Source organism: Coregonus clupeaformis, chromosome 4, assembly GCF_020615455.1.
Source record: "Coregonus clupeaformis isolate EN_2021a chromosome 4, ASM2061545v1, whole genome shotgun sequence".
Lineage (NCBI taxonomy): Eukaryota > Metazoa > Chordata > Actinopteri > Salmoniformes > Salmonidae > Coregonus > Coregonus clupeaformis.
Window position 1 is genome coordinate 21,081,574 of NC_059195.1, and position 21,249 is coordinate 21,102,822.

General features: G+C 52.4%; 1 protein-coding gene across 1 annotated transcript in view; it reads right to left on the minus strand.

Annotated features, from left to right (window-relative positions):
* ano2b (anoctamin 2b) overlaps positions 1 to 21,249 on the minus strand; it is a 220,198-nt gene that overhangs the window by 114,647 nt on the left and 84,302 nt on the right. The window contains exons 15-17 of the mRNA XM_045209694.1: positions 17,656 to 17,748; positions 12,785 to 12,865; positions 1,023 to 1,097 (exon numbers count right to left, since the gene is read on the minus strand). Of these exons, the coding sequence (XP_045065629.1) occupies positions 1,023 to 1,097; positions 12,785 to 12,865; positions 17,656 to 17,748 (249 nt within the window). The remainder of the gene's footprint in view (positions 1 to 1,022; positions 1,098 to 12,784; positions 12,866 to 17,655; positions 17,749 to 21,249) is intronic.

Sequence of the window (21,249 nt, forward strand, 5' to 3'; positions counted from 1 at the left end):
AGAGAGAGCGAGACAGAGAGAGAGAGCGAGACAGAGAGAGAGAGCGAGACAGAGAGAGAGAGCGAGACACAGAGAGAGAGCGAGACACAGAGAGAGAGCGAGACACAGAGTGAGAGCGAGACACAGAGAGAGAGCGAGACACAGAGAGAGAGCGAGACACAGAGAGCGAGCGAGACACAGAGAGAGAGCGAGACACAGAGAGAGAGCGAGACACAGAGAGAGAGCGAGAGACACAGAGAGAGTGCGAGAGAGAGACAGAGAGAGAGAGAGAGACACACAGAGAGAGAGACACAGAGAGAGAGAGACACAGAGAGAGACACAGAGAGAGAGACACAGAGAGAGAGACACAGAGAGAGAGACACAGAGAGCGAGAGACAGAGAGCGACCTCCTGCCAAATGTATGACCATATTAGAGACACATATTTCCCTCAGATTACAGCGATCCACAAAGAATTAGAAAACAAACCCAATTTTGATAAACTCCCTTATCTACTGGGTGAAAAACCACAGTGTGCCATCACAGCTGCAAGATTTGTGACCTGTTGCCACAAGAAAAGTGCAACCAGTGAAGAACAAACACCATTGTAAATACAACCCATATTTATGTTTATTTATTTTCCCATTTGTACTTTAACTATTTGCACATTGTTACAACACTGTATATATACATAATATGACATTTGAAATGTCTTTATTCTTTTGGAACTTCTGAGTGTAATGTTTACTGTTAATATTTATTGTTTATTTCACTTTTGTTTACTATCTACTTCACTTGCTTTGGCAATGTTAACATATGTTTCCCATGCCAATAAAGCCCTTACATTGAAATTGAAATTGAGAGAGAGAGAGAGAGACAGAGCGAGACAGAGCGAGAGAGAGAAACAGAGAGAGAGAGACACAGAGAGAGAGAGACAGAGAGAGAGAGACAGAGAGAGAGAGAAACAGAGAGGAGAGAGCGAGAGAGACAGAGAGCGAGCGAGCGAGAGAGAGAGAGTGTCAGGCCAAACGAAAAGCACACTCACCATGAAGAGGATGGAGGAGATGTTGATGAGGTACCCAGGCAGACGGTCCCTCCAGGTCAGCTTCTCCACACCACTCTGGTTAGAGACACATTAAGAACACAAGCACCTGTAGAGCCAATAGAGACCAAAAAAGACCAGTAGAGAACAGCAGAGGCCAAGAGAGACCCAATATAGACCAGTAGAGGCCAGTAGAGGCAAGTAGAAGCCAGTAGAGACCTGTAGAGGCCAAGATAGACTAGTAGAGGCAAAAAGAAGCCAGTAGAGACCAGTAGAAGCCAGTAGAAGCCAAGATAGACCGATAGAGGCCAGTAGAGGCAAGTAGAAGCCAGTAGAAGCCAGTAGAAGCCAAGATAGAACAGTAGACACCAGTAAAGACCAAGAAAGATCACTGAGACAGGACTGCAGTTTGGCCGCTAACCAATGTTCCACTGAGACAGGACTGCTGTTTGCAGACTAAACAATGTTCCACTGAGACAGGACTGCTGTTTGCCGACTAAACAATGTTCCACTTAGACAGGACTGCTGTTTGCCCACTAAAATATGTTCCACTGAGCTGGACAGGACAGCTGATATTGGCTACTAAAAAATATCCAATGTTCCACTGAGCTGGAAAAGACTGCTGTTTGGCGACTAACCAATGTTCCACTGAGACAAGACTGCTGTTTGCCGACTAACCAATGTTCCATTGAGACAGGACTGCTGTTTGGCCACTAACCAATGTTCCATTGAGACAGGACTGCTGTTTGGCCACTAACCAATGTTCCACTGAGACAGGACTGCTGTTTGGCCACTAACCAATGTTCTACTGAGACAGGACTGCTGTTTGACCACTAACCAATGTTCCATTGAGACAAGACTGCTGTTTGCCCACTAACCAATGTTCCACTGAGACAGGACTGCTGTTTGGCCACTAACCAATGTTCCACTGAGACAGGACTGCTGTTTGGCCACTAACCAATGTTCCATTGAGACAGGACTGCTGTTTGGCCACTAACCAATGTTCCACTGAGACAGGACTGCTGTTTGGCCACTAACCAATGTTCCATTGAGACAGGACTGCTGTTTGCCGACTAACCAATGTTCCATTGAGACAGGACTGCTGTTTGCCGACTAACCAATGTTCCATTGAGACAGGACTGCTGTTTGCCGACTAACCAATGTTCCATTGAGACAGGACTGCTGTTTGCCGACTAACCAATGTTCCATTGAGACAAGACTGCTGTTTGGCGACTAACCAATGTTCCACTGAGACAAGACTGCTGTTTGCCGACTAACCAATGTTCTACTGAGACAAGACTGCTGTTTGGCCACTAACCAATGTTCTACTGAGACAAGACTGCTGTTTGGCGACTAACCAATGTTCCACTGAGACAAGACTGCTGTTTGGCCACTAACCAATGTTCCACTGAGACAAAACTGCTGTTTGGCCACTAACCAATGTTCCACTGAGACAAGACTGCTGTTTGCCGACTAACCAATGTTCTACTGAGACAAGACTGCTGTTTGGCCACTAACCAATGTTCTACTGAGACAAGACTGCTGTTTGGCCACTAACCAATGTTCTACTGAGACAAGACTGCTGTTTGGCCACTAACCAATGTTCTACTGAGACAAGACTGCTGTTTGGCCACTAACCAATGTTCTACTGAGACAAGACTGCTGTTGTGGATGGCTGAGCTCATCTCTTTATGTGGATGTTCAAATCAAATCACATCAAATTGTATTTGCCACATGCGCCGAATACAACAGGTGTAGACGTTACCGTGAAATGCTTACTTACAGCCCTTAACCAACAATGCATTTATTGTAAATAAAAAAGTAACAAAAACACAAAACAAAAAAGAGCGGAAGTAAAATAAAAATAACAGTAGGGAGGCAGGGGGGTACCGGGGTATATATACAGGGGGGTACCGGGCTATATATACAGGGGGGTACCGGGCTATATATACAGGGGGGTACCGGGCTATATATACAGGGGGGTACCGGGCTATATATACAGGCGGGTACCGGGCTATATATACAGGGGGGTACCGGGCTATATATACAGGCGGGTACCGGGCTATATATACAGGGGGGTACCGGGCTATATATACAGGGGGGTACCGGGCTATATATACAGGGGGGTACCGGGCTATATATACAGGGGGGTACCGGTGCAGAGTCAATGTGTAATAACAGTAGGGAGGCTATATATACAGGGGGGTACCGGTGCAGAGTCAATGTGTAATAACAGTAGGGAGGCTATATATACAGGGGGGTACCGGTGCAGAGTCAATGTGTAATAACAGTAGGGAGGCTATATATACAGGGGGGTACCGGTACAGAGTCAATGTGTAATAACAGTAGGGAGGCTATATACAGGGGGTACCGGTGCAGAGTCAATGTGTAATAACAGTAGGGAGGCTATATATACAGGGGGGTACCGGTACAGAGTCAATGTGTAATAACAGTAGGGAGGCTATATACAGGGGGGTACCGGTGCAGAGTCAATGTGTAATAACAGTAGGGAGGCTACATATACAGGGGGTACCGGTGCAGAGTCAATGTGTAATAACAGTAGGGAGGCTATATATACAGGGGGTACCGGTGCAGAGTCAATGTGTAATAACAGTAGGGAGGCTATATATACAGGGGGGTACCGGTGCAGAGTCAATGTGTAATAACAGTAGGGAGGCTATATATACAGGGGGGTACCGGTGCAGAGTCAATGTGTAATAACAGTAGGGAGGCTATATATACAGGGGGGTGCCGGTGCAGAGTCAATGTGCGGGGGCACCGGCTAATTGAGGTAGTTGAGGTAATATGTACATGTGAGTAGAGTTAAAGTGACTATGCATTAATAATTAACAGAGTAGCAGCAGCGTAAAAATATTGGGTGGGGGTGGGGGGGCAGTGTAAATAGTCCGGGTAGCCAATTGATTAGATGTTCAGGAGTCTTATGTCTTGGGGGTATAAGCTGTTGAGAAGCCTTTTGGACCTAGACTTGGCGCTCCGGTACCGCTTGCCGTGCGGTAGCAGAGAGAACAGTCTATGACTAGGGTGGCTGGAGTCTTTGACAATTTTGAGGGCCTTCCTCTGACACCGCCTGGTATAGAGGTCCTGGATGGCAGGAAGCTTGGCCCCAGTGATGTACTGGGCCGTGCGCACTACCCTCTGTAGTGCCTTGCGGTCGGAGGCCGAGCAGTTGCCATACCAGGCGGTGATGCAACCAGTCAGGATGCTCTCGATGGTGCAGCTGTAGAACATTTTGAGGATCTGAGGACCCATGCCAAATCTTTTCAGTCTCCTGAGGGGGAATAGGCTTTGTCGTGCCCTCTTCACGACTGTCTTGGTGTGTTTGGACCATGATAGTTTGTTGGTGATGTGGACACCAAGGAACTTGAAGCTCTCAACCTGTTCCACTACAGCCCCGTCGATGAGAATGGGGGCGTGCTCGGTCCTCTTTTTTTTCCTGTAGTCCACAATCATCTCCTTTGTCTTGGTCACGTTGAGGGAGAGGTTGTTATCCTGGCACCACACAGCCAGGTTTCTGACCTCCTCCCTATAGGCTGTCTCATTGTTGTTGGTGATCAGGCCTACCACTGTTGTGTCGTCGGCAAACTTAATGATGGTGTTGGAGTTGTGCCTGGCCATGCAGTCATGGGTGAACAGGGAGTACAGGAGGGGACTGAGCACCCACCCCTGAGGGGTCCCCATGTTGAGGATCAGTGTGGCAGATGTGTTGTTACCTACCCTTACCACCTGGGGGCGGCCCGTCAGGAAGTCCAGGATCCAGTTGCAGAGGGAGGTGTTTAGTCCCAGGATCCTTAGCTTAGTGATGAGCTTTGAGGGCACTATGGTGTTGAACGCTGAGCTGTAGTCAATGAATAGCATTCTCACGTAGGTGTACCTCTTGTCCAGGTGGGAAAGGGCAGTGTGGAGTGCAATAGAGATTGCATCATCTGTGGATCTGTTGGGGCGGCATGCAAATTGGAGTGGGTCTAGGGTTTCTGGGATAATGGTGTTGATGTGAGCCATGACCAGCCTTTCAAAGCACTTCATGGCTACAGACGTCAGTACTACGGGTCAGTAGTCATTTAGGCAGGTTATCTTAGTGTCCTTGGGCACGGGGACTATGTTGGTCTGCTTGAAACATGTTGGTATTACAGACTCAGTCAGGGACATGTTGAAAATGTCAGTGAAGACACTTGCCAGTTGGTCAACACATACTCGGTGTACACGTCCTGGTAATCCGTCTGTGAATGTTGACCTGCTTAAAAGTCTTACTGACATCAGCTACAGAGAGCGTGATCACATAGTCATCCGGAACAGCTGGTGCTCTCATGCATGCTTCAGTGTTGCTTGCCTCGAAGCGAGCATAGAAGTGGTTTAGCTAGTCTGGTAGGATTGTGTCACTGGGCTGCTTGCAGCTGTGCTTCCCTTTGTAATAGTTTGCAAGCCCTGCCACATCCGACGAGTGTCAGAGCCGGTGTAGTACGATTCAATCTTAGTCCTGTATTGACTCTTTGCCTGTTTAATGGTTCGTCGGAGGGCATAGCGGGACTTCTTATAAGCGCCCGGGTTAGAGTCCCGCTCCTTGAAAGCGGCAGCTCTACCCTTTAGCTCAGTGCGGATGTTGCCTGTAATCCATGGCTTCTGGTTGGGGTATGTACGTACGGTCACTGTGGGGACGACGTCATCGATGCCCTTATTGATGAAGCCATTGTCTGATGTGGTGTACTCCTCAATGCTATCTGAAGAATCCCGGAACATGTTCCAGTCTGTGCTAGCAAAACAGTCCTGTAGCTTAGCATCTGCGTCATCTGGCCAGTTTTTTATTAACCAAGTCACTGGTGCTTCCTGCTTTAGTTTTTGCTTATAAGCAGGAATCAGGAGGATAGAGTTATGGTCAGATTTGCCAAATGGAGGGTGATGGAGAGCTTTGTATGCGTCTCTGTGTGTGCAGAAAAAAGGCGGTGGTTGTCCCACTGGCTGTCCTAAGTAGAATGCACCAATTTGTAAGTCGCTCTGGATAAGAGCGTCTGCTAAATGACTTAAATGTAAAATGAGTAAAGGTGGTCTAGAGTTTTTTTTCCTCTGGTTGCACATTTAACATGCTGGTAGAAATTAGGTAGAACGGATTTAAGTTTCCCTGCATTAAAGTCCCCGGCCACTAGGAGCGCTGCCTGCTTGTAGTGGTAAATAGACAGCTATGAAAAATATAGATGAAAACTCTCTTGGTAAATAGTGGGTCTACAGCTTATCATAAGATACTCTACCTCAGGTGAGCAAAACCTCGAGACTTCTTTAGTATTTGATTTTGTGCACCAGCTGTTGTTTACAAATATACACAGACCGCCACCCCTTGTCTTACCGGAGTCAGCCGTTCTATCCTGCCGATGTAGCGTATAGCCCGCTAGCTGTATGTTGTCCATGTCGTCGTTCAGCCACGACTCGGTGAAACATAAGATATTACAGTTTTTAATGTCCCGTTGGTAGGATAACCGTAATATTAGGTCATCTAATTTATTTTCCAATGATTGAAGATTGGCTAACAGGATTGATGGGAGCGGCAGTTTACTCGCTCGCCGTCGGATCCTTACAAGGCACCCCGACCTACGTCCACGATATCTCCGTCTCTTTCTCCTGCGAATGATGGGGATTTGGGCCTTGTCGGGTGTCTGTAGGATATCCTTCGCATCCGACTCATTGAAGAAAAAATCTTTGTCCAATACGAGGTGAGTAATCGCTGTCCTGATATCCAGAAGCTCTTTTTGGTTATAAGAGACGATGGCAGAAACATTATGTACAAAATAAATTACAAATAACGCGGAAAAACACACATAATAGTACAATTGGTTAGAGGGCTGTAAAACGGCAGCCATCTTCTCCGGTGCCATCCTGGTGTAGCCAATCAAGGTATTGGAGTGGTATTGGCCACTAAACAATGTTCCAATGAGACAGGATTGCAGTTTGGACACTAACCAATGTTCCAATGAGACAGGATTGCCGTTTGGACACTAACCAATGTTCCAATGAGACAGGATTGCCGTTTGGACACTAACCAATGTTCCAATGAGACAGGATTGCCGTTTGGACACTAACCAATGTTCGAATGAGACAGGATTGCCGTTTGGCCACTAACCAATGTTCCACTGAGACAGAACTTCTGTTTGGACACTAACCAATGTTCCAATGAGACAGGATTGCCGTTTGGTCACTTAACCAATGTTCTACTGAGACAAGACTGCTGTTTGGCCACAAACCAATGTTCTACTGAGACAAGACTGCTGTTTGGCCACTAACCAATGTTCCACTGAGACAAGACTGCTGTTTGGCCACTAACCAATGTTCTACTGAGACAAGACTGCTGTTTGGCCACTAACCAATGTTCTACTGAGACAAGACTGCTGTTTGGCCACTAACCAATGTTCTACTGAGACATGACTGCTGTTTGGCCACTAACCAATGTTCTACTGAGACAAGACTGCTGTTTGGCCACTAACCAATGTTCCACTGAGACAAGACTGCTGTTTGGCCACTAACCAATGTTCTACTGAGACAAGACTGCTGTTTGCCCACTAACCAATGTCCTACTGAGCTGGACAACACTGCTGTTTAGCCACTAACCAATGTCCTACTGAGCTGGACAACACTGCTGTTTGGCCACTAATCAATGTTCCACTGAACATTAATATCGATTACTGCATTGTAGTGTTTGGAGCTGGCAGAAAGTCATTTCACTGTACTTGTGCACGTGATATTAAAAGTTGAAACATACATACACAGACAGTGATTGTTGATCTCCCAGTGATACAACACTTGGTGACATCATAATGTGGACAACAGCACCACCTAGCGCTCACACCCCACCTAGCTCCCACACACACCACCCATCGCCCACACACACCACCCATAATCACCCATCTGTGCAGCATGTGTTTGCGTACCAGAGAAGGAGGTGGCAGGATGAACTGTCCCTCACTGTGGGCAGCTTCAGTTCTGATTCTATTTCAAATGACAAGCAGTGGGGTCACACAAACACACAAACAAACAATTCTCTCTACGTGTTGTGAAAGACAAGTGTCTCCTGGGGGTTCTCTGTGTGTGGAGCTCAAGTTATTCTGGATGACAGACAGGCAGGAAGTGAAGTGGGTCAGGTTTATATTTGGTTCAACCGTTTGAGAGGAACGAGTCCAACAGAACCTCTCCCTCCATCTCCCTCTCTCCTCCTCCCCTCCCTCTAACTGCAGTAAAAACCTCCCTCTCCTCCTCTCGTCTCCTCCTTCCTCATCTCGTCTCCTCCCTCCTCCTCCTCCCTCCCCTCCCTTTAACTGCAGTACAAACCTCCTTCTCCTCCTCCCCTCCCTCCTTCCTTCCCTCCCTGCCTCGTCTCTCTCTCTAACTGCAGTAAAAACGTCCCTGTCCTCCCTGGTCTCTGTGTGATGTCAGTAAGACAGGAGCTTAGTGTCCATCTAACCTAACATAGCAGGCCTTTCATTCTGGTCCTGGCGGGGAGGTTCTCTTCTGCACTGTTCAACCAATCCAGTAAATGTGGAGGAGGAGTTAAGATGGAGTGCTTGTTATCATCCAAAAGAGGAAGTTGAGTCACAGGCTCTCTTTCCATTTCCCCTGAAAACTGGATGCATCCGGCATTAAGCACCCCTGCTGTGGGTGGTGGCCATGTGGTCTTGAACTGAAATGAACCCAAAGATACACACACACTATGAGGTCAGGACTCTCTCCTGACACCACCACATCCCTGCCGCTCTCTCTGCATCACACACTCCTCCTTCCTGCAGGCCGCTAAGCCCTTTGGGAAATTACTGCCAGGGGATTTCCTCTGGGCCATATGTCACCACACACACACACACACACACACACACACACACACACACACACACACACACACACACACACACACACACACACACACACACACACACACACACACACACACACACACACACACACACACACACACACGCCCACACACACACACACACACACACACACACGCCCACACACACACACGCCCACACACACACACACACACACACACACACACACACACACACACACACACACACACACACACCCCGTTGTATCCAGAGCAGGAAGTTACAGAGTGTACGTGTCCCACTAGGCACCTAGTGACAATGTTCTGCCATCTAGTCAGAGCAACATCAGGAGGAAGAGGAGAGGACGACCTATAAGGTATCGGTTAAAATCAGGAGCTGGGTTAAGGTCGGGAGCTGGGTTAAGGTAGGGAGCTGGGTTAAGGTAGGGAGCTGGGTTAAGGTCGGGAGCTGGGTTAAGGTCGGGAGCTGGGTTAAGGTCGGGAGCTGGGTTAAGGTCGGGAGCTGGGTTAAGGTCGGGAGCTGGGTTAAGGTCGGGAGCTGGGTTAAGGTCGGGAGCTGGGTTAAGGTCGGGAGCTGGGTTAAGGTCGGGAGCTGGGTTAAGGTCGGGAGCTGGGTTAAGGTAGGGAGCTGGGTTAAGGTCGGGAGCTGGGTTAAGGTCGGGAGCTGGGTTAAGGTAGGGAGCTGGGTTAAGGTAGGGAGCTGGGTTAAGGTCGGGAGCTGGGTTAAGGTCGGGAGCTGGGTTAAGGTAGGGAGCTGGGTTAAGGTAGGGAGCTGGGTTAAGGTAGGGAGCTGGGTTAAGTAAGCTAATTAGAAACTGATTAAAGTCGGGAGACTAGTTAAGGAACTGGAGTTAAGTAAAGGAAACTATAATCTGGTTAATCGAACTAGATTAAGTAAGAAACTAATTAAGTAAGGAACTGAATTGTGACTTTATCACTGGATTTCGAAACTGAATTAAAGTAGGAACTAGGTTAAATCAGAAACTAATTATTCTATTTATTTAATTCCTAGGTTAAATCGAACTATTAAAGTAAATGAGTTAAAATCTCAGAAACTAGAATTAAATCGATAATTAAGTAAATAAATTAAATACAGAAACTAGAATTAAAATCGGGAAACTGAGTTAAGGTCGGGAACTGGGTTAAAAGTCGGGAAGCTGGGTTAAGGTCGGGAGACTGGGTTAAGGTAGGGAGCTGGGTTAAGGTAGGGAGCTGGGTTAAGGTCGGGAGCTGGGTTAAGGTCGGGAGCTGGGTTAAGGTCGGGAGCTGGGTTAAGGTCGGGAGCCTGGGTTAAGGTAGGGCTGGGTTAAGGTCGGGAGCTGGGTTAAGGTTGGGAGCTGGGTTAAGGTCGGGAGCTGGGGTTAAGGTAGGGAGCTAGGTTAAGGTCGGGAGCTGGTTAAGGTCAGGAGGCTGGGTTAAGGTCGGGAGCTGGGTTAAGGTCGGGAGCTGGGTTAAGGTCGGGAGCTGGGTTAAGGTCGGGAGCTGGGTTAAGGTCGGGAGCTGGGTTAAGGTCGGGAGCTGGGTTAAGGTCGGGAGCTGGGTTAAGGTCGGGAGCTGGGTTAAGGTCGGGAGCTGGGTTAAGGTAGGGAGCTGGGTTAAGGTCGGGAGCTGGGTTAAGGTCGGGAGCTGGGTTAAGGTCGGGAGCCTAAGGTCAGGAGCTGATTAAGGTGGGAAGCTAGGTTAAGGTCGGGACTGAAGTTAAGGTCGGGAGCTGGGTTAAGGTCGGAAGCTGGGTTAAGGTCGGGAAACTGGGTTAAGGTCGGGACTGGGATTAAGGTAGGGAGACTGGGTTAAGGTAAGAAGCTGAGTTAAGGTCGGGAGACTGGGGTTAAGTCGGAGCTGGGTTAAGGTAGGGAACTGAATTAATCGGGAGCTGGTTAGAGGTCAGGGAAGCTAAGTTAAGGTCGGAAACTGGGTTAAGGTCGGGGAAGCTGGGTTAAGGTCGGGAGCTGGGTTAAGGTCGGGAGCTGGGTCGGGAGCTGGTTAAGGTCGGGAACTGGGTTAAGTCGGAAACTGGTTAAGGTCGGGAGCTGGGTTAAGGTCGGAACTAGGTTAAGGTCGGGAGCTGGGTTAAGGTCAGGGAGCTGCAAGTTAAGGTCGGGAGCTGGGTTAAAGTCGGGAGCTGGGTTAAGGTCGGGAGCTGGGTTATCGGGAGCTAGGTTAAGGTCGGGAAGCTGGGTTAAGGTCGGGAAGCTGGGTTAAGTCGGGAGCTGGGTTAAGGTCGGGAACTGGGATTAAGGTCGGGAGCTGGTTAAGGTAGGAAGCTGGGATTAGGTCGGAACTGAATCTGGGTTAAGGTAGGGAGCTGGAATTAGAGTAAGAACTGGGTTAAGGTAGGGAGCTGGGTTAGGGTCAGGGAGCTGGGTTAAGGTCGGGAAGCTGGGTTAAGGTCGGGAGCTAGGTTAAGGTCGGGAGCTGGGTTAAGGTCGGGAGCTAGGTTAAGGGTCGGAGCTGGGTTAAGGTAGGAGGCTGGGTTAAGGTAGGAAGCTGGGTTAAGGTCTACGTTAAGTTGGGAGCTGGGTTAGAGGTAGGGAGACTGGAGTTAAGGTAGGGAGCTAGGTTAAGGTCAGGAGCTGGATTAAGGTCGGGAGCTGGATTAAGGTCAGGAAGCTGGGTTAGGGTCGGGAGCTGGGTTAAGGTCGGGAGCTGGGTTAAGGTCGGGAGCTGGTTAAGGTCGGGAGACTGGGTTAAGGTCGGGAGCTGGGTTAAAAGTCGGGAGCTGGGTTAAGTCGGGAAGCTAAAGTTAAGGTCAGAAGCTGGGTTAAGGTCGGGAGCTGGGTTAAAGGTCGGGAGCTGGGTTAAGGTCGGGAGCTGGGTTAAAGTCGGGAGCTGGGTTAAAGTCGGGAGCTGGGTTAAGGTAGGGAGCTGGGTTAAGGTAGGGAGCTGGGTTAAGGTCGGGAGCTGGGTTAAAGTCGGGAGCTGGGTTAAGGTAGGGAGCTGGGTTAAGGTAGGGAACTGGGTTAAGGTCGGGAGCTGGGTTAAGGTCGGGAGCTGGGTTAAAGTCGGGAGCTGGGTTAAAGTCGGGAGCTGGGTTAAGGTAGGGAGCTGGGTTAAGGTAGGGAGCTGGATTAAGGTCGGGAGCTGGGTTAAGGTCGGGAGCTGGGTTAAGGTCGGGAGCTAAGGTCGGGAGCTGGGTGAAGCTGGGATAGAATCTGCTGTGTTAAACCAGGCCACAGTATTGCTCATTGTCCTTCCTTTCTAGTCAGTTAGTCAAGCCATATTTATGTTTCATTCTGTAGTCAGTAAGTCAAGCCATGTTTCTGTTTCAGTCTGTAGTCAGTAAGTCAAGCCATGTTTCTGTTTCAGTCTGTAGTCAGTAAGTCAAGCCATGTTTCTATTTCAGTCTGTAGTCAGTTAGTCAAGCCATGTTTCTGTTTGAGTCTGTAGTCAGTTAGTCAAGCCATGTTTCTATTTCATTCTGTAGTCAGTAAGTCAAGCCATGTTTCTGTTTCAGTCTGTAGTCAGTTAGTCAAGCCATGTTTCTGTTTCAGTCTGTAGTCAGTTAGTCAAGCCATGTTTCTGTTTCAGTCTGTAGTCAGTTAGTCAAGCCATGTTTCGGTTCGAGTCTGTAAGCTCCAGCCACACAGCCTCTCCTCAGTCTCACAGCCTCTCCTCAGTCTCACAGCCTCTCCTCAGTCTCACAGCCTCTCTTCCAACTAACTACTGGGACATGATAAATGGAGGACAGAGGAATCTGGGACAGGAGAGCTAAAACCGAACACAGAGAGCTAAAACTGTCTGATATTCTGAAGTACTGCTGTTCACTAACTGTTGGTCAAATAGAGAGTTCCTCAGAGTGTCTGTCTGCCTGCCTGCCTGTCTGTTTAGAAGCAATAGGAGAAGGGAGAGGATGAGCAGGAAGAGGAAGAGGAAGAGAAGCAGGCAGAGGAGAAGAAGAGGAGGATGAGGAGTGGAGTGTTACCGTCCCAGTGTTCATAGCAGACAGTAACCTCTGTCTCCATCTGTCTTTCCCTGCTGCCACGTCCTCCTCACGCTGCACAGGCTGCAACAGAGAGCACGGCTGAGCACAGGACACACACACACACACCTTCCCACCCTCCAACCAGCACGGCTGAACACAGGACACACACCTTCCCACCCTCCAACCAGCACGGCTGAGCACAGGACACACACACACCTTCCCACCCTCCAACCAGCACGGCTGAACACAGGACACACACACACCTTCCCACCCTCCAACCAGCACGGCTGAACACAGGACACACACACACCTTCCCACCCTCCAACCAGCACGGCTGAACACAGGACACACACACACCTTCCCACCCTCCAACCAGCACGGCTGAACACAGGACACACACACACCTTCCCACCCTCCAACCAGCACGGCTGAACACAGGACACACACACACCTTCCCACCCTCCAACCAGCACGGCTGAACACAGGACACACACACACTTCCCACCCCTCCAACCAGCACGGCTGAGCACAGGACACACACACCTTCCCACCCTCCAACCAGCACGGCTGAACACAGGACACACACACCTTCCCACCCCCCCCAACCAGCACGGCTGAACACAGGACACACACACACCTTCCCACCCTCCAACCAGCACGGCTGAGCACAGGACACACACACACCTTCCCACCCTCCAACCAGCACGGCTGAACACAGGACACACACACACCTTCCCACCCTCCAACCAGCACGGCTGAACACAGGACACACACACCTTCCCACCCTCCAACCAGCACGGCTGAACACAGGACACACACACCTTCCCACCCTCCAACCAGCACGGCTGAGCACAGGACACACACACACACCTTCCCACCCTCCAACCAGCACGGCTGAACACAGGACACACACACACCTTCCCACCCTCCAACCAGCACGGCTGAACACAGGACACACACACACCTTCCCACCCTCCAACCAGCACGGCTGAACACAGGACACACGCACACCTTCCCACCCTCCAACCAGCACGGCTGAACACAGGACACACACACACCTTCCCACCCTCCAACCAGCACGGCTGAACACAGGACACACACCTTCCCACCCTCCAACCAGCACGGCTGAACACAGGACACACACACACCTTCCCACCCTCCAACCAGCACGGCTGAACACAGGACACACACACACCTTCCCACCCTCCAACCAGCACGGCTGAACACAGGACACACACACACCTTCCCACCCTCCAACCAGCACGGCTGAACACAGGACACACACCTTCCCACCCTCCAACCAGCACGGCTGAACACAGGACACACACACACCTTCCCACCCTCCAACCAGCACAGCTGAACACAGGACACACACCTTCCCACCCACCAACCAACAGTGGTTAGTATCATGGTATGACGGTAACATCCCAGTATGTTGAATCAGCACAATGTGTTGCTGTGAAGACATGGGGCTGCTCCAACAGGACTGGAGAGAGACAGGCAGGCAGTCCGGCTGAAAGAGGCTCCACTTCCTCTCCTCCTTATTCACTCACTTTCTACTGTAGCGTCCCCCTCTATGTCAACTCAGTCACCCTGGGAGTTCTACTGTAGCGTCCCCCTCTATGTCAACTCAGTCACCCTGGGAGTTCTACTGTAGCGTCCCCCTCTATGTCAACTCAGTCACCCTGGGAGTTCTACTGTAGCGTCCCCCTCTATGTCAACTCAGTCACCCTGGGTGTTCTACTGTAGCATCCCCCTCTATGTCAACTCAGTCACCCTGGGCGTTCTACTGTAGCGTCCCCCTCTATGTCAACTCAGTCACCCTGGGGGTTCTACTGTAGCATCCCCCTCTATGTCAACTCAGTCACCCTGGGAGTTCTACTGTAGCGTCCCCCTCTATGTCAACTCAGTCACCCTGGGTGTTCTACTGTAGCATCCCCCTCTATGTCAACTCAGTCACCCTGGGTGTTCTACTGTATCATCCCCTCTATGTCAACTCAGTCACCCTGGGCGTTCTACTGTAGCGTCCCCCTCTATGTCAACTCAGTCACCCTGGGCGTTCTACTGTAGCGTCCCCCTCTATGTCAACTCAGTCACCCTGGGCGTTCTACTGTAGCGTCCCCCTCTATGTCAACTCAGTCACCCTGGGCGTTCTACTGTAGCGTCCCCCTCTTCCTCAACTCAGTCACCCTGGGCGTTCTACTGTAGCATCCCCCTCTATGTCAACTCAGTCACCCTGGGCGTTCTACTGTAGCATCCCCCTCTATGTCAACTCAGTCACCCTGGGTGTTCTACTGTAGCATCCCCCTCTATGTCAACTCAGTCACCCTGGGCGTTCTACTGTAGCATCCCCTCTATGTCAACTCAGTCACCCTGGGCGTTCTACTGTAGCATCCCCCTCTATGTCAACTCAGTCACCCTGGGCGTTCTACTGTAGCATCCCCCTCTATGTCAACTCAGTCACCCTGGGCGTTCTACTGTATCATCCCCTCTATGTCAACTCAGTCACCCTGGGCATTCTACTGTAGCGTCCCCCTCTATGTCAACTCAGTCACCCTGGGCGTTCTACTGTAGCATCCCCCTCTTCCTCAACTCAGTCACCCTGGGCGTTCTACTGTAGCATCCCCCTCTATGTCAACTCAGTCACCCTGGGCATTCTACTGTAGCGTCCCCCTCTATGTCAACTCAGTCACCCTGGGATTTCTACTGTAGCATCCCCCTCTATGTCAACTCAGTCAACCTGGGCGTTCTACTGTAGCATCCCCCTCTATGTCAACTCAGTCACCCTGGGCGTTCTACTGTAGCGTCCCCCTCTATGTCAACTCAGTCAACCTGGGCGTTCTACTGTAGCATCCCCCTCTATGTCAACTCAGTCACCCTGGGCATTCTACTGTAGCGTCCCCCTCTATGTCAACTCAGTCACCCTGGGCGTTCTACTGTAGCGTCCCCCTCTATGTCAACTCAGTCACCCTGGGCGTTCTACTGTAGCATCCCCCTCTATGTCAACTCAGTCACCCTGGGCGTTCTACTGTAGCATCCCCCTCTATGTCAACTCAGTCACCCTGGGATTTCTACTGTAGCATCCCCCTCTATGTCAACTCAGTCACCCTGGGCGTTCTACTGTAGCATCCCCCTCTATGTCAACTCAGTCACCCTGGGCGTTCTACTGTATCATCCCCTCTATGTCAACTCAGTCACCCTGGGCATTCTACTGTAGCGTCCCCCTCTATGTCAACTCAGTCACCCTGGGCGTTCTACTGTAGCATCCCCCTCTTCCTCAACTCAGTCACCCTGGGCGTTCTACTGTAGCATCCCCTCTATGTCAACTCAGTCACCCTGGGCATTCTACTGTAGCGTCCCCCTCTATGTCAACTCAGTCACCCTGGGATTTCTACTGTAGCATCCCCCTCTATGTCAACTCAGTCAACCTGGGCGTTCTACTGTAGCATCCCCCTCTATGTCAACTCAGTCACCCTGGGCGTTCTACTGTAGCGTCCCCCTCTATGTCAACTCAGTCAACCTGGGCGTTCTACTGTAGCATCCCCCTCTATGTCAACTCAGTCACCCTGGGCGTTCTACTGTAGCGTCCCCCTCTATGTCAACTCAGTCACCCTGGGCGTTCTACTGTAGCGTCCCCCTCTATGTCAACTCAGTCACCCTGGGCGTTCTACTGTAGCTTCCCCCTCTATGTCAACTCAGTCACCCTGGGCGTTCTACTGTAGCATCCCCCTCTATGTCAACTCAGTCACCCTGGGCGTTCTACTGTAGCGTCCCCCTCTATGTCAACTCAGTCACCCTGGGCGTTCTACTGTAGCGTCCCCCCTCTATGTCAACTCAGTCACCCTGGGCGTTCTACTGTAGCTTCCCCCCTCTATGTCAACTCAGTCACCCTGGGCGTTCTACTGTAGCATCCCCCTCTATGTCAACTCAGTCACCCTGGGCGTTCTACTGTAGCATCCCCCTCTATGTCAACTCAGTCACCCTGGGCGTTCTACTGTAGCGTCCCCCTCTATGTCAACTCAGTCACTCTGGGCGTTCTACTGTAGCATCCCCCTCTATGTCAACTCAGTCACCCTGGGCGTTCTACTGTAGCATCCCCCTCTTCCTCAACTCAGTCACCCTGGGCGTTCTACTGTAGCATCCCCCTCTATGTCAACTCAGTCACCCTGCGCGTTCTACTGTAGCATCCCCCTCTATGTCAACTCAGTCACCCTGGGCGTTCTACTGTAGCATCCCCCCTCTTCCTCAACTCAGTCACCCTGGGCGTTCTACTGTAGCGTCCCCTCTTCCTCAACTCAGTCACCCTGGGCGTTCTACTGTAGCGTCCCCCTCTTCCTCAACTCAGTCACCCTGGGCATTCTACTGTAGCGTCCCCCTCTGTGTCAACTCAGTCACCCTGGGCGTTCTACTGTAGCATCCCCCTCTATGTCAACTCAGTCACCCTGGGCGTTCTACAGTAGCATCCCCCTCTTCCTCAACTCAGTCACCCTGGGCGTTCTACTGTAGCGTCCCCCTCTATGTCAACTCAGTCACCCTGGGCGTTCTACTGTAGCGTCCCCCTCTATGTCAACTCAGTCACCCTGGGCGTTCTACTGTAGCGTCCCCCTCTATGTCAACTCAGTCACCCTGGGCGTTCTACTGTAGCGTCCCCCTCTATGTCAACTCAGTCCAGGGTGGGGTGGGGTGGGGTGTGATTTCTTGAAACAATTATTTATTATTTTTTTCATTTCACTTCACCAATTTGGACTATTTTGTGTATGTCCATTACATGAAATCCAAATAAAAATCAATTTAAATTACAGGTTGTAATGCAACAAAACAGGAAAAACGCCAAGGGGGATGAATCCTTTTGCAAGGCACTGTATCCCCACCTCAATCTTCTTCTTCTTCTTCTTCTTCTCCTTCCTCCTCATCCTCTGTCTCTTCTGGAGGAGGATGGTCTCATACTTGGGCCTCGGGTGTTCCTGGGGGGGGAGAAGAGAGAGCAAGAGATCGGTTCATTTCTTCTCCTCTGCTGATGGTCTCAGTTAGTGATGAGGACCTGGACTGGTGTCAGTTGGAGTGTAGTGAAGTAACCTGACCATTAATACAAGGAGTGTAGGGAGAGTAAAGTGTGATGTGGTGTGATGGGGTGGGGTGGGGTGTGATGTGGTGGGGTGTGATGGGGTGGGGTGTGTGGTGGTGGGGTGTGATGTGGTGGGGTGTGGTGGGGTGGGGTGTGATGTGGTGGGGTGTGGTGGGGTGGGGTGTGGTGGGGTGGGGTGTGATGGGGTGGGGTGGGGTGGGGTGTGGTGGGGTGTGGTGGGGTGTGATGTGGTGGGGGTGTGGTGGGGTGGGGTGTGGTGGGGTGGGGTGTGATGGGGTGTGATGTGGTGGGGTGTGATGTGGTGGGGTGGGGTGTGATGTGGTGGGGTGGGGTGTGGTGGGGTGTGTTGTGATGGGGTAGGTTGTGGTGGGGTGGGTTGTGGTGTGGTGGGGTGGGGTGTGGTGGGGTGTGGTGTGGTGGGGTGGGGTGGGGGTGTGATTTGGTGGGGTGGGGTGTGATGTGGTGGGGTGGGGTGTGGTGGGGTGTGTTGTGATGGGGTAGGTTGTGGTGGGGTGGGTTGTGGTGTGGTGTGTTGTGGTGTATAGTGTTGTGGTGTGGTGGGGTGTGATGTAGTGTGTTGTGGTGGGGTGTGGTGGGGTGTGATGTGATGTGGTGGGGTGTGGTGGGGTGTGTTGTGATGGGGTAGGTTGTGGTGGGGTGGGTTGTGGTGTGGTCTGTTGTGGTGTATAGTGTTGTGGTGTGGTGGGGTGGGTTGTGGTGGGGTGTGATGGGGTGTGTTGTGATGGGGTGGGTTGTGATGTGGTGGGTTGTGGTGGGGGTGTGTGTGGTGGGGTGGGTTGTGGTGGGGGTGGGTTGTGGTGGGGTGTGATGGGGGTGTGTTGTGATGGGGGTGGGTTGTGGTGGGGTGTGATGGGGTGTGTTGTGATGGGGTGGGTTGTGGTGGGGTGGGTTGTGATGTGGTGGGTTGTGGTGGGGTGGGGTGGGGTGCGGTGTGTTGTGGTGGGGTGGGTTGTGGTGGGGTGTGGTGGGGTGGGGTGGGGTGTGGTGGGGTGGGGTGTGTTGTGATGGGGTGGGTTGTGATGTGGTGGGTTGTGGTGGGGTGTGTGTGGTGGGGTGGGTTGTGGTGGGGTGGGTTGTGGTGGGGTGTGATGGGGTGTGTTGTGATGGGGTGGGTTGTGGTGGGGTGGGTTGTGATGGGGTGGGTTGTGGTGGGGTGGGGTGGGGTGTGGTGTGTTGTGGTGGGGTGGGTTGTGGTGGGGTGTGTTGTGATGGGGTGGGGTGTGGTGGGGTGGGGTGTGGTGTGGTGGGGGTGTGGTGGGGTGTGTTTTGGTGGGGTGGGGTGGGGTGGGGTGTGGTGTGTTGTGATGGGGTGGGTTGTGGTGTGGTGGGGTGGGTTGTGGTGGGGTGTGTTGTGATGGGGTGGGTTGTGGTGGGGTGGGGTGTGGTGTGGTGGGGTGTGATGGGGTGTGGTGTGGTGGGGTGGGGTGTGTTGTGTTGTGGTGGGGTGGGGTGGGGTGTGGTGGGGGTGTGTTGTGAAGGGGTGGGGTGGGGTGTGGTGGGGTGTGTTGTGATGGGGTGGGTTGTGGTGTGGTGGGGTGGGTTGTGATGTGGTGGGGTGGGGTGTGGTGGGTTGTGGTGTGGTGGGGTGTGATGGGTGTGTTGTGATGGGGTGGGTTGTGGTGGGGTGGGGTGGGTTGTGGTGGGGTGGGTTGTGGTGGTGTGGTGGGGTGGGGTGGGTTGTGGTGGGGTGGGTTGTGGTGGGGTGTGATGGGGTGTTTGTGGTGGGGTGGGTTGTGTGTGGTGGGGTGTGATGGGGTGTGTTGTGATGGGGTGGGTTGTGGTGGGGTGGGTTGTGATGTGGTGGGTTGTGGTGGGTTGTGGTGTGGTGCGGTGTGTTGTGGTGGGGTGGGTTGTGGTGGGGTGTGTTGTGTTGTGGTGGGGTGGGTTGTGGTGGGGTGTGTTGTGATGGGGTGGGGTGTGGTGTGGTGGGGTGTGATGGGGTGTGTTGTGGTGGGGTGTGGTGGGGTGGGTTGTGGTGTGGTGGGGTGTGATGGGGGTGTGGTGGGGTGTGGTGGGGTGGGTTGTGGTGTGGTGGGGTGTGATGGGGTGTTTTGTGGTGGGGTGGGTTGTGTGTGGTGGGGTGTGATGGGGTGTGGTGGGGTGGGGTGGGGTGTGGTGGGGTGGGTTGTGGTGGGGTGGGTTGTGGTGGGGTGGGGTGTGTTGGTGTGTGTTGTGGTGGGGTGGGTTGTGATGTGGTGGGTTGTGGTGGGGTGGGGTGGGTTGTGGTGTGTTGTGGTGGGATGGGTTGTGGTGGGGTGTGTTGTGATGGGGTGGGGTGTGGTGTGGTGGGGTGTGTGTGTGTGTTGTGGTGGGGTGGGGTGGGTTGTGGTGGGGTGTGTTGTGATGGGGTGGGTTGTGGTGTGGTGGGGTGGGTTGTGGTGTGGTGGGGTGTGGTGGGGTGGGTTGTGGTGGGGTGGGTTGTGGTGTGGTGGGGTGTGATGGGGTGTGTTGTGGTGGGGGTGGTGGGGTGGGGTGTGATGGGGTGTGGTGGGGTGTGGTGGGGTGGGGTGGGTTTGGTGTGGTGGGGTGTGATGGGGTGTTTTGTGGTGGGGTGGGTTGTGTGTGGTGGGTGTGATGGGGTGTGGTGGAGTGGGGTGGGTTGTGGTGGGGTGGGTTGTGGTGGGGTGGGGTGGGTTGTGGTGGGGTGGGGTGGGTTGTGGTGGGTTGTGGTGTGGGTTGGGTTGTGGTGGGGTGGGTTGTGGTGGGGTGGGTTGTGGTGGGGGTGGGGTGGGTTGTGATGGGGTGTTTTGTGGTGGGGTGGGTTGTGTGTGGTGGGTGTGATGGGTGTGGTGGGGTGGGTTGTGTGTGTATGGTATGGAGTGGGTTGTGATGTGGTGGGTTGTGGTGGGGTGGGTGGGCGGTGTGTTGTGGTGGGGTGGGTTGTGGTGGGGTGTGTTGTGTTGTGGTGGGGTGGGTTGTGGTGGGTGTGTTGTGATGGGGTGGGGTGTGTTGTGATGGGGTGTGATGGTGTGTGTTGTGGTGGGGTGGTGGTGGGTGTGGTGGGGTGTGGGGTGTGTGGTGGGGTGTGGTGGTGGTGTGGTGTTGTGGTGTGGTGAGGTGTGATGGGGTGTTTTGTGGTGGGGTGGGTTGTGTGTGGTGGGGTGTGATGGGGTGTGGTGGGGTGGGGTGGGGTGTGGTGGGGTGGGTTGTGGTGGGGTGGGTTGTGGTGGGGTGGGGTGTGTTGGTGTGTGTTTGTGGTGGGGTGGGTTGTGATGTGGTGGGTTGTGGTGGGGTGGGGTGGGTTGTGGTGTGTTGTGGTGGGGTGGGTTGTGGTGGGGTGTGTTGTGATGGGGTGGGGTGTGGTGGGTGTGTTGTGATGGGGTGTGATGGTGTGTGTTGTGGTGGGGTGGGGTGGGTT